We start from the raw sequence: 13,972 nt of genomic DNA on the forward strand, positions 1-13,972 counted from the left end.
ATGTGCAAGTGAAACATGTTATGGGGGTTGCCTACCACACAGTGAAATGTCTTATCTATTCGCTAATTTTTATCAAATCCTCAGCTGATTATCTCTCTAAGTAATCCAAACAGCTCAACATGAAATCACTTGGGATCTGTGTGACGGGCAAGTTTTGCGTAACGTGTCGACGCATGACCAAATAATACATTAAACGCGCATGCCGTAAGATACCGAATGACCTTCCTGTCGCCACAAAATCATTTGAAAGTCGGGTTAGATAATTGTTCTTCTGGGTGGATTTTGGCAAAGATTCTAGTCAATTACTATCGAAATGTTGCCCTCGTGTGTTAGAACCGTATGTAAGAAATCAATCCCGACTAATGTAAGTAGGCATTGACTGATATTTGACAATTTTTAGATTAAAGTTTTTGGAGTTGATTTATTGCTCCACATTCGTGTTTCACTGGCATATTTTTCGAAAATAACTACATTAAAGTACTAAATCATGGCTAAGACTGGTGCGCGGGGTTTGATTAATGTAATTTAAATCATTTCTGCAATGTTAAAACTTTGTTTTAATGTAATATTTTATTGCAGAAAGCTTTGGGCATCCTATCAAAGAATAGCTATGCTACTGAAGCCACATTTGAAACTAAGGTGAGTGTAAATATATATATATGAGGGGTGATTTGCTTAATTGTTCAAGTTTGTGTTCATTGCAGCCATACCGTCTCCACAAGCTAGAAGAATCACCAGCAACAACAGTATCATTAAGTAAAGAAGATGCCCTTACCTATTACACACAATTACATACCATCAGAAGGATGGAAACATCAGCAGGAAATTTGTATAAAGAAAAGATTATTAGAGGATTTTGTCATCTTTATTCTGGACAGGTAAATCTGTCGCACTTAACCTAGAAATTGACAACTAATTTCTATATAAAAAACGTAAACAATTATTTTGTAACATTAGACATTTGATAGATATTAACCAAGAAATTGACAACTAATTTCCATATAATAAAAGTAAACAATTATTTTGAAACATTGAACATTTGATAGAGGGTTTCTAATTATATAATAAAGACTGAAAATACTAACATTATTAGTAGCCCAATTGTTTACTAATTAGTAGTAGTGGTTGGAACTATGGAATTTCCATAATCTGTGTTAGCATTTTAAATGAATGTATTTGATAATCAAATACTGTAAAAATAAAACAGGAAAATATACAAAATACAATTGAAACAATTAATATGTGTTTGGGCATTGTCATTCTGTAATAGCTTGAAAATAAGATATCATTAATACAAACGTCGCACATTAAAAGTCAATTAATCATCATATGACTTGAGAACGTATAATTATTGACAAATTGATAAAGGTGAAAATGAAGCACAATTGTAATTTAATAGTCAAAAATAATTAATATTCCATTTCTTGTAAAATCTTTATTTCCAAAAAATGCATTTTGTGGATTTGAAGTTTCCTTTGGATAGTAATTTAAATTTTGTTTAATTTATTCAAGAGATTACATTGTTTAGTACAACTTTTAATAATGTTTGTTGCAATATAATGCCATTGGCATTCTGTTTTTTGAAATAATATATATTATCTCTTTCAAAATAAGGCACATAAATGCGTCAATAATGTTCACTTACAATTGTACGGCCTAATTTACAATAATGTTTTTAATACCACTCTTAATTTGTAGGAAGCTGTAGCGGTCGGTATTAAGGCAGCTTTGAGACCCCACGACGCCGTAATCACCGCCTACAGAGCGCACGGTTGGACCTACCTGATGGGAGTGCCCCCGTTGGGCGTACTCGCCGAACTTACCGGTAGACAGAGCGGTTGTTCCAGAGGCAAGGGCGGCTCTATGCACATGTACACCAAGAACTTTTACGGCGGCAACGGTATCGTGGGCGCTCAGGTGCCTCTGGGCGCCGGCATTGCGCTGGCCGCCAAATACAAGGGCACCGACGGTGTCTGCGTGACCCTCTACGGTGACGGAGCCGCCAATCAGGGTCAAGCCTTCGAGGCTTACAATATCGCCAAGCTGTTGGACATCCCGGCCATTTTCGTTTGCGAGAACAACGGCTACGGTATGGGCACCAGCGCCGAGAGAGCGTCCGCCAACACCGCCTACTACACCAGAGGTGACTACATTCCTGGCATTTGGGTGGATGGTATGGACGTCTTGGCGGTCAGGGAGGCCGCGAGGTACGCTGTTAACCACTGTGCCACTGGCAAAGGGCCAATTTTGCTTGAGTGTGCCACCTACAGGTTAGTTGAAACTGTTGCATGTATTTTCCAATTTATTTCATGTAAATTTACAGATACTCTGGACATTCCATGTCTGATCCCGGCACGAGTTATCGTACCAGAGACGAAATTCAAGAAGTTAGGCAGACAAGAGATCCAATTACATCTTTCAAAGAAAAGATCACATCTTCCAATTTGGTATCTGCTGATGAACTTAAGGTAATATGATATTTGTATTATCTGACTCTTAAATTGGATAAATCAATTAATAAGAGATGATAAAGTTTAATTACATCAACAACACAATAATAATAAATCTCATTATGAAATTAACTATTTTAATGGTTCAATTACATTACAAAGTTAGTGTAATAGTATATTGGTGATTAATTAAGGGCCAACCCAATGCTTGATGAAAAGGTAAGCAGTAGCATGACGTATCCAGTGGCGTAAACCTCTTTAATGGTCAGGAACAGGCCAGAGTCCCATAGTAAATGGCGAATACCGTTGAAAAAATGATAGCAAAGAGGGAAGCAAAGTCCAAATTTGACCGTGGTTAATACAGCATTTGGCAAATGTTCCATCCTCTCTATGGTACTTACTAGGAAGTCCGGACTGACCAAACCCACGAAACTGAATGTTACCAAATAAAAACCCAAAGCTATGCCAGTCGCCCTATGAGAAATTGAAAGCATACTGGTCAACTGGGGAGAATAAATTGTCAGATGGGGCGACAGTGGCCTGTTGAGTCTCATATTTTTTTCATCGTGTGTTTCCATTTTTGGTTGCGGCAGGGGCTTGGGTTGCAATACAATTGATCTAAAGGGTCCCATTTGATTTGGTCTCACAAACGAGAAAACATTTTTTGATCTTGCCAGCAGCGTGATCATGTTCATTTTGTGTTTAATGTGCTACTTGAATATGTTTTTAATTTAATGACGTACAATGTTTTTGTTGATAGACGTAACTAGGCAACTAAAGACAATTAAATTTTGTTTTTTTTCTTTTTAGAAACTGGAAGGAGAAATCAGAGCGACCGTCGACGATGCGACTAAAAAGGCGAAGGCAGACAAAGAAATCGGTTTGGACGAATTAACAGCCGACGTTTGTGCTGAATTTTTAGAGGGTCCCATCCGTAACATCGACATATTTTCACCGCTCCAGCACAAAAACATTGGGCCTGCAATAAATAAGTAAAAACCCCTCATTAATATTAAGTATGCATTTTTAAACTGTACAAAGGAAATAAATAAACGATATTAAATGTTAATTTATTTATTGTAAATTTGTATTTTATTTTCAACCATAATTCTGTTATCTTGAAATGCGCATTAAACTGTATTTCACTGCTCGTGCAATCACCTCGGAATTTAAATCTAAAAATAAATAATAAATAGAGAGAATAATTATTTTTTTTACAATATTACCATTTTTAAGGGAATTTAACCACATTGTTGTTTCATTCAACAATGTAACATCTTTGAAGTTCTTAAAAATTTTTCCAAGAAGCACGATTATGGTAGCCTTGAAGTTTATGCTGTTGGTTTTGTGAACTAATGGTTTAAATTTTCCATCAATTTGTGACAAAATCCATTTGTCTGGTTGATGTTTGCAGAATAAAATTATTGCTTGATCATTATTTTTCGACGGATATTCTAAAATTATATTAAATTAAAAATTAATTAAACGTTCTTGTAATTTACTTACTCGAATATGCGTTGAAAATGTCATTAAAAAATTCGTTATTATCCAACTCCTTAGGATATTCATAAAAGTGAGTGAGTAACCGTTTCAGTGACATTAAACTGTAACCCTTTATATTGAAAGCTTTGGTAATTGAGAGTTGAGCTAAAACACGAGCCAGGGCATAATCTAAAAAGGAAACGTTAAATTAAAAATTAATTTATTTAATTGTAGCAGATTTACCTTTACTATCTTTATAATTAGGAATCACCTCTGACCAACACGTCAGCACTGTAAAAAAGATAGGCACAGCCAGATTGTCCATGAAATAAAAAGCATCGCAACAAAACACTCTCATTTTGTTTATATCCTTCCGTGCTCTGCACAGAGTGGTGAATGTCCTCGTCAAATCTATGGTCTGCCTAAGGTCCGCCCGTTTTGAAAATATGTATGCTTGAACATCAGACAAAAAAATGTCCTGGATGTTACCACCATTGGTTTTATCCAGACGTATTATGAGTCCAACGGCGATTTTCTGCCACAACGTCAGCGGTGGTGCGCACTGATCTTGCGAATTGTCCGGCTTCTCAGTAAGATCCCTCAGTATCATCACCAAAATTAATCTAAAAAAAGTTTTTTTAAAATTATGCAAAGACTGATAAGGTAGTAATTATTATCATTTAATTATGAATTGACTCAACAATTTTTATAATAATACATCATTTACTTACTTGGCAAGGTATTCACTATCTTGCCCCACTAGCTGAACAACAACCTCATCAAGAATCTCTTTTTCATTTGGAAACATTATTAATTTTTCAAATAATTCCTTGACTTGAGCTACAAACAGTAAAAATGTATTACATGAGAAAATTAATTTTCTATTATTATTATTTACCTGGTGGAATCCTTGAAGGTCTTTCCAGAGGAATAATTCTAGGCGTATCAAAGGATTCACAAGGTGGTTCAGGTGATATTGGATGATCAAAATCGAAACTGTTTTCTTTTGAATCATTCATCAGTGTATTCACAGGTGACTGAATATCTGGACTGGCGTGACCCACTGGCCGATCCATTAAAGTTAAAATTTCACTCACTACATCCGACATATCAGATGTATTATTTAATTTGTTACATTTATTTGTACCCCTCTCTTTGGCCTCCAATATTGGCATTCTGTTGATTTTTACTTTACTATCCAAATCCATGGTTTGTTTAATTTTATGACTAGATTCATTATTTATACTCAGATTAGTGGAAGAATTAACCATTAAATTTGTTTCACTTACATTATTATCTAACTTATTTAGTTCTATATCACATTTGTTCTCTCCCAAAACTGAATCTCGTTTAAGTTTAGCTTCTTTCCTTTTATGAACATCGTCGTTCGCATTCTGAGGTCTACCTCTTTTCCTTTTCATTACTTGAGCTTCATTAACGGAAATTAACTGTTCAGGACCATCTTTACCTTCCACCTTATGGCTTATCACAGACGCAAAATTTTCAACATTATTTTTTTTTGGCCTACCCCTTTTTCTTTTTATTACATGAAGCTCATCAACTGAATTTAATTGTTCAGCAGAATTTTGAGTTGAAATGTTAGATATGTCTAATTCTTTGCTTTTTGAATTATCTGAATTAGTTTCCTTTTCTTCACATTTCTTCTCATTAGCAGGTTTAATAACAACGTTCTGAACTATGTTCACCTTTTTTACATTCAAATCTCTCTCGCCATGTTTTTGTTTACCTCGTTCCTTTTTTATTTGAGTGCACGCGAGTTTATCATCCAAAGACGTGTTTTTCCACGACAATATTTTCTTTAAAAATGAATTATCGGAACATTTACTATCGTTCAAGTTACTTTCTAAAGATTTGATGGCAGAGTTTGAGAGAATTGCTGATTGGTTTAAAATAGTATTGAAAATTTCAGTATTGTTGGGTTCAAAACTGTTTTCTATTTCACTTTTAGTGTCACTTGTAAGACTTTCAGTTTCTATACCATTAGTCAAATTTATATTCCTTGGCCCAAATATTTGTTCATCCATATCATTAGAAATGACATTTTCAGTTTCTTCAATTATATTTTCCTTGTCTGAATCATTGACAACTATTTCTGCAATGGAATCACAATTTTCAGTTTCTTTAACAGCTTTGAACTCACTATCTAGTTCATGAACAATTCTTTGTACATAAGAGCAATTACTAAGTGCAGTTAAATTCACACATTCCATATGAGGTAGTACAATTTGGCTGTCTATTGAAACATTATTAATTGTAGTATTTGTTTTGCATTTTGAAGAACTTTCTGAAATTGGACTCAGCAATTTTGGAATAATTAGTTGGGAATCATTAAATATTTTATCAAGGAGAGATTGATCACTATCAGACTTATTTGATACAGGTGATAAATTTTCTGTGGATAATGGTATATTGTGATTCCTTTCCACTTTTTTTTGAGGAGTACTATGGTTCTGTAAATCAAAATTTGATACTGAATCAGTACTTATATTATTAATTGCCTTTGTAGGTGAATTTGAATATGAACATTTAGATTCAACTGATGTTTCCACATCATTTTGACTAATTTCTAGTGGTAAGCTTGTTTCCCCAAGTTGTGAAGCACTATTTAATTCATGTTTTTTATCTTTTTCACTTTTCAGTGATGCTGAATTCTGGGTTATTGTTTTGATATTTTTAGGAGATGTTTCTATTTGGACTATTTCATCCTTTTCATCCAACTCATCTTCAATTTTGATGTCAGCTATAAGTTCTGTTGGTTGTTGTTTGTTATTTATAATTGCATCTTTCTGTTTTACAATTTCTTGTGCTAAATTAATTATTTTTTGTAATTTCTCATTTTCTTCAAGTAAGTCCTTACTGTTGAACATTTTTGAATCACATACATCTTGAAAGTCTTTAGTTAACTGATCCAGTTGATCTTGTTTCTTATGTGACATTTGATGTTTAAGTAGTCCTTTTGTAATATTATTTTCTTCTGAATGTATTTCCATGTATTTTCTAAGAGAATTCTTTCTTTCTAGTTTATAATGATTTACACTACCTCTAGGAATCCTTCTTGCATTCCTATTTGAAATAGTGAAATCAATATTTGCCTTTTTAAGAGTTAAAACAGCATCAAGTATATCATTTTTACTATTTCTTCTGCTACTTTTGGTGTTATAATTATTTTTCAAAAATAAGTTACTAATTCTGTATTCATTATAATTACGGAAATTTGTTATCAACCTTCGTTTCTTTCTTTTAAGATCCCTTCTTCTCAACAATTCTTTCTTTTCTCTATCATCTGAAATATCTGTGTCTTTCTTATCAGACTGAGTATTATTTTTCTTAGGTGATAATAAATTATCATGTGAATCTGTCATTGTTGTGTTTAAATTATCATCAATTCCCTCAATTGTTTCAATATTATCCAAAGATGGGTCTGTCTCTGTGGACATCTTACAATCATTAAATTCTTGCTTATTAACATCAATGTCAGAAACTGAATTGTTTTCACAACATTGCATGATAGACTCCAAATTATTCTCATCATTCAAATAATCAAGATCAGGTAAATTATTTTCATCACTGACACACTTTTCAGTTTTTTCTTCAGTAATATTATTTCCAAATGATATGTTGTGCTCAGCATTAACTAATTCAGTGTAATCATTAATATGCTCTTCAATCTCCATATCCATATCCAGAGTATGATTATACTCTGTTTCTAAAATAATATATTAAAATTAATAATGCTTATAATTATATTAAAAAAATAAATACCTAAATAGCCAGTCTCATGAAGTGGTGTAAGCATTGCTGGAATCAGCATTTGGTTCATAATACACTGATCACAAATGTTACTTTCATTTTCTGTTTGTTTGTCTTGCACATCAATTGTTTGTGTTTGACTATTACAAAATTGATTTCTTGATTCAGTTTTTATAGCATTTATTTCTGTTTGAATGTCAGTCTGTGTGGTTTGATCTCGTAGATTCAGGAACTTATTTTTATTAGAATCCTGCAGAAATTCATTTTCTAGTTTTAAATGTGAAATTGTTTCTTTCAGACAACCTATTTCATTTGTTAGAATGTGGCAACTTCCACAAGAGTAGTTTTCTAACTTGTTCTAAAAGTACAAGTAAATTAATAAATATTCTAGATTATATTTTAAATATCTTACCTTTGCAAGGAGTAAGTCATTTTCCAGTTCTTGACATTTATGTCTCAAAATCTTTTCTGTTTCTGCAGCTGATTTTTTAAATAATTCATATTCTTTCAGTGTCTCATTCTGTAGGTTTGTTAACCTACTTATCTCTTTTTTGTTTTCATTTTCTGATTTATTAAGAGTACTCAGTTTACCTTTAAAGTTTTTTTGCTTCTGTTCAATTCCCTTATTAATATGTTCTTTAATTTTTTCCTCCATTTCTAGAACATGTCTTTGATTTTTCAATAGTTGTTCACTATATTTTTCCTCAAGTGACCCATGATCAACCTTTAAGCGATTGTGTGTTTCTGTTAGTTCATCATGTTTTTTCTTAAGGGTATCTAAAGAAAAGTTGATTCTATCCTTTTCAATTGTTAATCTTTTTATATCATTCGATAAGTTTTTCACTTTCAGTTTGCTCTGTTGCTGAATTTTAATAAACTTCTGTTTATACTGAAGACACATTTGCATCACTTCACTAAAAATAGTAAAAGAAAAAAAATTAGTTGGTAATATTTAACAACAGAAAAAATTCTTACTCGATCTTGATGATTTTTTCTTTAACAGCGGCAAAATTTTCAACAGACTCCATCGTATACGTATTTGCTTTTCCCTTTACTCTCGTAACATCACATTAGCTTCACCATTATTTACAAGTGTTATATACAATAAAACAGATTTTAAACTTGAGAAATTCATTAAATAAACGTTGTTTGACGTAGTGTTAGGTTAGTTTTTTATAACCTACAAGCGTAAGGCGGTATGTATAGATAGAGCGAGATCAGTTTAAAAGCAAATAGGCAACCATTTTTACAACCTAAGAGTAAAATTTAGTACTTCGTGTAATAAACTTTTGAAATGAGTTCACAATTTTTTCTAAAGTGACGTTTTTTAACATCTACTAAAGGTTTTATATACTAAGTAAACAACACTTAATTTACTCATACATTATATTACGAAATATGTTTATATTATAAAATTTTTATAATCATTTTTATGAATAATCCAGGGATGATAAATTGAACTCTTATATATAATATATACTCTTATATATAATATATATATATATATATATATATATATATATATATATATATATATATATATATATATATATATATATATATATATATATATATATATATATATATAATCTGTATATCAATAAATAATGTATATGTTTTATATAAATTATACATATTTATGTTAATTTTTATGCCTTTAGAATTTATTAAAATTATGTGTTGGGAATCACCAATTTCCAAACGTGTATAATAAAATAGTATTTGGTTTAAGATAAAGCAATCCTTGTTATATTATGTGTATTTTGGTTTTCTAAATAAAATTAAAATAAAAATGTGTCTTATGGTGTTTAATTTGATATTATGTTATATATAAAATGTTGTTAAAATGAGTGATTAAAATTGGGTAAGTGGAAGATATTTTTCTCTCTTAAGAAATCCCCAAAATTTAAATTTTAAAAATTGTTTTTTTTATGTTTTGCACAATCTTTAGCCAAAGCATGTTCCAATTTAATATGTATTGTCCTCCTAAAATATTTACCTACAATTCAATGTAATTTTCCATAATGCTACAACAGTGTATTCTCTCATTTCCGTGACACTACTTTTTATGTCACTGAATATTTTTAAAAAGTATTAAGCTTTTCATAGTCCTAGACTAAAGAAAAAAGTACTGTTGATTAATTTTGATTACCACAATTGTTTGAAAGGCACAACAGAGATTTTCCCTTTTATTTGGTCCCACACTGTAAAATCTAATGGATTAGGTTTGGTATTCTTGGAGGCCAATTTATAAGAGCATCACTTCCATGGCAAAATCATTGATTGAAAATTTTCGGGAAGCCGAGTAAAATAGTAAGAAGCCAGTCAAATTACTAGAAATAAAATGTGAAATGTGAGGTAGACTCCCTTCCAAAAGATCTTGGGTTTGTCCAAATTGATAAGGATGCAGCTGCCGTTTTTCGTCGTCATCGTTTCTTGTGACAAAGGTCTTGTTATGATAATTGAATTTAAATTTACTAAGGGCAACATATTCTCCTCATTTTGCAACTGTTCTAAGTGTTCTTGGTCTTCCTCTGTCTGTAATTTTAGTTCTTAAAGTGCCACTTTCACGTGAATTTCGCTTCACTGAAAAGAAAGCTTTTGTAATTAGGTAAATGTTTCTGCATATCGTCTTAGAACTGCATGTGTACTTCATGACATTCGCCCTGAGTTAAAATCATATCAACATCTCAGAATATGAGTATTAATTTAATGGTATCTCCTTCTTACAAATACGAATACAAACAACAAATACAATTACTAATAAAAATAACATAAAATATCTCAGGATTGGCTATGATACCTTTATTTGTAAAATGTGCAAAGAATATGAAAAGCTTAATAGTTTTAAAAAATACTAGTATCATTATGAAAAAAGTTCATTACATTGAAACACGATTAAATTGTTACGACAATTTAAGAAAAAAGATAAATTTTTAAAATTAAATTTTTATCTTTATCTGTATTTTCTTCAGGGGAAACTTAAAAGAATATTTAATTTTCTTAGTGAAAGTGTTCTTCTGTTCCCAAATTTTGATCATCTATATTAGAAACACATCCACATACACATATTTCAGTAATTAAAAACAGGTTTTGCCAATCGTCCTGCATGTTGAGGGATAATCCAGAGCCCTTAGTTCGTATAATTCTTCAAAGATGATAATTTTACTTCGAAAATGAGAATTTTTGGTATTTTACTAAGAATTGATATTAAAACTTAAATATAGGCAAAATATTATTGTACACAGGCATATTTTAAATTATGTATTATAACATTATTTTATTTACTCTTAATTAATATATTAATATTTATTTGTTTAAATTTAATTAAGTAAATTGATTTTATGTGCTAGATAATGATTCATATATTCCGTACAGAAATGATTCACAATAAATCACAAAAAAAACCCATATCGTGCTGTATAAATAATAACAATAATATGTTTTCAGAAATCCCATTCAATAACAAAATTAATTTTAATTGGAAGTATTTATGTATTTTTAGCCCCCATATTATAAAAATGGCGTTACTAATTGGCCCACCGGATTTACCACTTTATGATTTTAATATAAATAAAAGTTTTACCTTATTTCTAGCATCATTTGTATGAGTAAACTAAAAAATATTACTATGTTGAAATTTTCAGTTCTCGTTGTGTTATTCGTAGTTGTTACAGCTGATCAAAGCACAAATTTTAAAAGAAGAGGTAAGTTTACAAATATATTTTATTGAACAATGTTTTAAAAATTTTTTTTCACAGATTGTTCTCGGCAGCCTATGGAGGGAACTTGTGCCGATAAAACAACTAAAACAAGATTTTATTGGGATCACATCGATCAAAGATGTAAACAGACCTTCCTCCATAAAGGCTTCGGATGTAGATTTACGAAAAATCTGTTTAAAACAAAACGCGAATGCAACAGTATTGCTAAACCAATATGTAGGAGACGTCGTCATTAAACAATCATTTTGTAATCATGATCTTTATTTGTAGAATTTTTTATATTTTTTATAAATAAATGTGGCGTTGCTTAGAAACCATGCACTTCCTTACATTAATAATGTAAACATTTGAATAATACTTAAGCGATCTTAGAATTTTATTCACGTAATACGAAAATATTCTAGGGATTTACCGTGACATGTTCAATCTGCAAACAATTGCGGGGAATAAATAGCCCCCGTCTGCGTTCGTCGTTTTGTCTGCGACAAGAACACTGTCAGAGTGATTACAAACTAAATTGTATAATTTGTTTGGTGCGCGAATCTTGCAACAGTGACCTCGACAGATCTCTGAATGAGATCAATATGATGAATTGAAATTTAGAAATATTTTCATCAAGCACATGTTTTAAACATTACAATTTGTTTATTTATAAGTTAGTGATAAAATTAACCTTGTGATACATAGTTGTCTTCTAAAACTGAGTGAGGTACCATCGATTACGGGAGTCCATTTGAGTCACTATTAATAAACAAATAGGTCTGGTTTTTAATTGAGGAAGCAAAATGTCGAAGTTGTTGAAGTACTTGATAGTTCTGGTGTTGATAGTTCATATGGAATGCTCAAGTTTCCAATTAAGTGGTAAGTACATAATAAAATATAAAAGTTATTCGATTTAATAATAATTGAAAATGTTTTATTTGTGTTTCAATTAACTTGATACGATTCACAATACTTTCTAGAACGTTTTAAACTAGTAATGAATTAAACATTAATCTGTAAAAATTTGTAAATAAGTCTAGAATATATCATATTATTTTTAGTTTTTTTAAATTTAATAATACTATATATGTATATCAATTGTTTATTTTCTTTTTATATATATATATATATATATATATATATATATATATATATTGTTAATAAGGAAAATTCCATTGTTTAGTAAGTAGAATAAAATGGTTTGATTGTTTTATTTTTTAACAACTAATAATTAACTGGAGATCATATAACATTTGAAATTAATTCAACTGAAATAATCAATAATAAATAAAAATTTGATATAATTTCTAATGAAATTTATTAAGATATTATTAATGATTAATATAATTTTTGTCTACAGAAATTATAACTATTTTTGTACTTAAAAAAAGTCACATTCAAAATATTATGATACATGTATTCTTAATTTAACTAACAATTAATTAAGGCGGTTAAAAGCAGATCAGTCTAACCCCATAAAATAAGTATTAGGGTTAGACTGATCTGCTTTTGACCGCCTCAATTATGATTCGTATAAGAATCGCTAAAAATAGTTATAAAATGAAGTGTGTCTGAAACAAATATAACAAACTTCCATTGGTATAAAATTAATTTATTTAGGTTAAATGACGCAACTTCATTAAGCTAAATAAAATTATTTGGTTTATATTTTAATGTTTTTCGTTTTTTGTAAGATATATGCAATATCATGTATTTTTTCTCAATAAAAAGGTACTAACTGGTATACTGATTAGTTTATCCAAATATTAAAGCCCTTTAATAGTTGCCATGATTTGTTTATTTCTATCATTAATTTCTTATATCTTTGACCTATTAACCCATATTTTGCGTATCTCAACAAAACTAGGACAGCGTAATATATAAATTTAAAAGAACATTCAAAATATATTTGTTTGATTTAAATGAGTCATAAAATTACTTTTTTATTTTATGATGACAATATATAGTATTTTTGATTTACAAAAATTATACACATTTTCAACTATTGGACGAATGATAAAAAATTGTTTTGTTAAACAAATATAGAACAAATACCATTGTTTAGATTCTTAAAGTAACAACGCATTTGGAACGCTGTGAATTTTAATTTAAAATTTTTTATGTTAAACAACAGTAAAATTATGTGTCACATATGTGGAATAAATGAGAATATTTACATTCCAACTATAGTTATAATGTTTATTTTTCAGATTGTCGCTTGGGCCCAACTGTGTCCAGCCGACAATGCAAGGGACTATTTCCGCGTTACTTCTGGAACGATGACACCCAAGAATGTGAAGAGGTCATTTACGGTGGTTGCAGACCAACAAAAAATAATTTTTTGACCATGGAGGAATGCATCTCTATCGCAAAACCCGTCTGTTACAATTTGTTGAGATAAAAAGTGTTTAGTTTTAGGTGTGTTACAATTGCAGTATTTATTGTAGTTTAAAATGTGTATCCCAATGTAATTCGATAATATTGAATAGAATTATTTATATTTTAAAGGTACAATGTTTATTTGACTTAATTTTAATAAAGATCCATTTGGAAATTATTGTT

General features: G+C 30.3%; 4 protein-coding genes across 5 annotated transcripts; 2 read left to right on the forward strand and 2 right to left on the reverse strand.

Moving 5' to 3' along the window:
• The first annotated feature begins 169 nt into the window (after positions 1 to 169).
• Positions 170 to 3,519, forward strand: LOC109594613 (probable pyruvate dehydrogenase E1 component subunit alpha, mitochondrial). 2 transcript variants are annotated; one of them, XM_020009838.2, is made up of 7 exons: positions 178 to 341; positions 401 to 520; positions 580 to 639; positions 705 to 878; positions 1,699 to 2,270; positions 2,324 to 2,468; positions 3,261 to 3,519. In XM_020009838.2, exons 2-7 carry the CDS (start codon positions 488 to 490, stop codon positions 3,444 to 3,446), a joined length of 1,170 nt encoding a protein of 389 aa, XP_019865397.2. In that variant the 5' UTR covers positions 178 to 341; positions 401 to 487; the 3' UTR covers positions 3,447 to 3,519. The 2 variants fall into 2 exon arrangements, with proteins under 2 accessions (XP_049819838.1, XP_019865397.2); XM_049963881.1 differs by lacking the exon at positions 401 to 520 and having other exon boundaries at positions 170 to 364.
• Positions 2,495 to 3,252, reverse strand: LOC109594614 (succinate dehydrogenase cytochrome b560 subunit, mitochondrial-like). The gene has a single exon (XM_020009839.2). The coding sequence runs from the start codon at positions 3,143 to 3,145 to the stop codon at positions 2,636 to 2,638; it is 510 nt and encodes a 169-aa protein (XP_019865398.1). The 5' UTR covers positions 3,146 to 3,252; the 3' UTR covers positions 2,495 to 2,635.
• On the reverse strand, positions 3,509 to 8,868 carry LOC109594611 (uncharacterized protein PF3D7_1120600). Its single transcript, XM_020009837.2, has 9 exons — positions 8,679 to 8,868; positions 8,116 to 8,617; positions 7,716 to 8,061; positions 4,831 to 7,659; positions 4,664 to 4,772; positions 4,176 to 4,555; positions 3,957 to 4,121; positions 3,677 to 3,904; positions 3,509 to 3,625 (listed from the first exon to the last, which is right to left on the reverse strand). Exons 1-9 carry the CDS (start codon positions 8,729 to 8,731, stop codon positions 3,564 to 3,566), a joined length of 4,674 nt encoding a protein of 1,557 aa, XP_019865396.2. The 5' UTR covers positions 8,732 to 8,868; the 3' UTR covers positions 3,509 to 3,563.
• A 3,044-nt stretch (positions 8,869 to 11,912) lies between these two features.
• On the forward strand, positions 11,913 to 13,964 carry LOC109594599 (trypsin inhibitor). The gene is made up of 2 exons (XM_020009819.2): positions 11,913 to 12,289; positions 13,621 to 13,964. The coding sequence occupies exons 1-2, from the start codon at positions 12,214 to 12,216 to the stop codon at positions 13,809 to 13,811; spliced, it is 267 nt and encodes an 88-aa protein (XP_019865378.1). The 5' UTR covers positions 11,913 to 12,213; the 3' UTR covers positions 13,812 to 13,964.
• The last annotated feature ends 8 nt before the right edge of the window (positions 13,965 to 13,972 follow it).

Source organism: Aethina tumida, chromosome 2 (genome assembly GCF_024364675.1).
Source record: "Aethina tumida isolate Nest 87 chromosome 2, icAetTumi1.1, whole genome shotgun sequence".
Classification (NCBI taxonomy): Eukaryota; Metazoa; Arthropoda; class Insecta; order Coleoptera; family Nitidulidae; genus Aethina; species Aethina tumida.

What these genes read in the sequence shown, in the direction of transcription:
- LOC109594613 (XM_049963881.1), top strand. Translation starts at nt 314, where the DNA reads ATGTTGCCCTCGTGTGTTAGAACCGTATGTAAGAAATCAATCCCGACT. An exon ending in AGAAATCAATCCCGACTAAT is followed by an intron (nt 365 to 579) that starts GTAAGTAGGCAT and finishes ATTTTATTGCAG; the next exon opens with AAAGCTTTGGGCATCCTATC. An exon ending in AAGCCACATTTGAAACTAAG is followed by an intron (nt 640 to 704) that starts GTGAGTGTAAAT and finishes TGTTCATTGCAG; the next exon opens with CCATACCGTCTCCACAAGCT.
- LOC109594614 (XM_020009839.2), bottom strand. Translation starts at nt 3,145, where the DNA reads ATGAACATGATCACGCTGCTGGCAAGATCAAAAAATGTTTTCTCGTTT.
- LOC109594611 (XM_020009837.2), bottom strand. Translation starts at nt 8,731, where the DNA reads ATGGAGTCTGTTGAAAATTTTGCCGCTGTTAAAGAAAAAATCATCAAG. An exon ending in TCATGAGACTGGCTATTTAG is followed by an intron (nt 7,660 to 7,715) that starts GTATTTATTTTT and finishes ATATTATTTTAG; the next exon opens with AAACAGAGTATAATCATACT. An exon ending in GATAGTGAATACCTTGCCAA is followed by an intron (nt 4,556 to 4,663) that starts GTAAGTAAATGA and finishes AACTTTTTTTAG; the next exon opens with ATTAATTTTGGTGATGATAC.
- LOC109594599 (XM_020009819.2), top strand. Translation starts at nt 12,214, where the DNA reads ATGTCGAAGTTGTTGAAGTACTTGATAGTTCTGGTGTTGATAGTTCAT. An exon ending in CTCAAGTTTCCAATTAAGTG is followed by an intron (nt 12,290 to 13,620) that starts GTAAGTACATAA and finishes TTTATTTTTCAG; the next exon opens with ATTGTCGCTTGGGCCCAACT.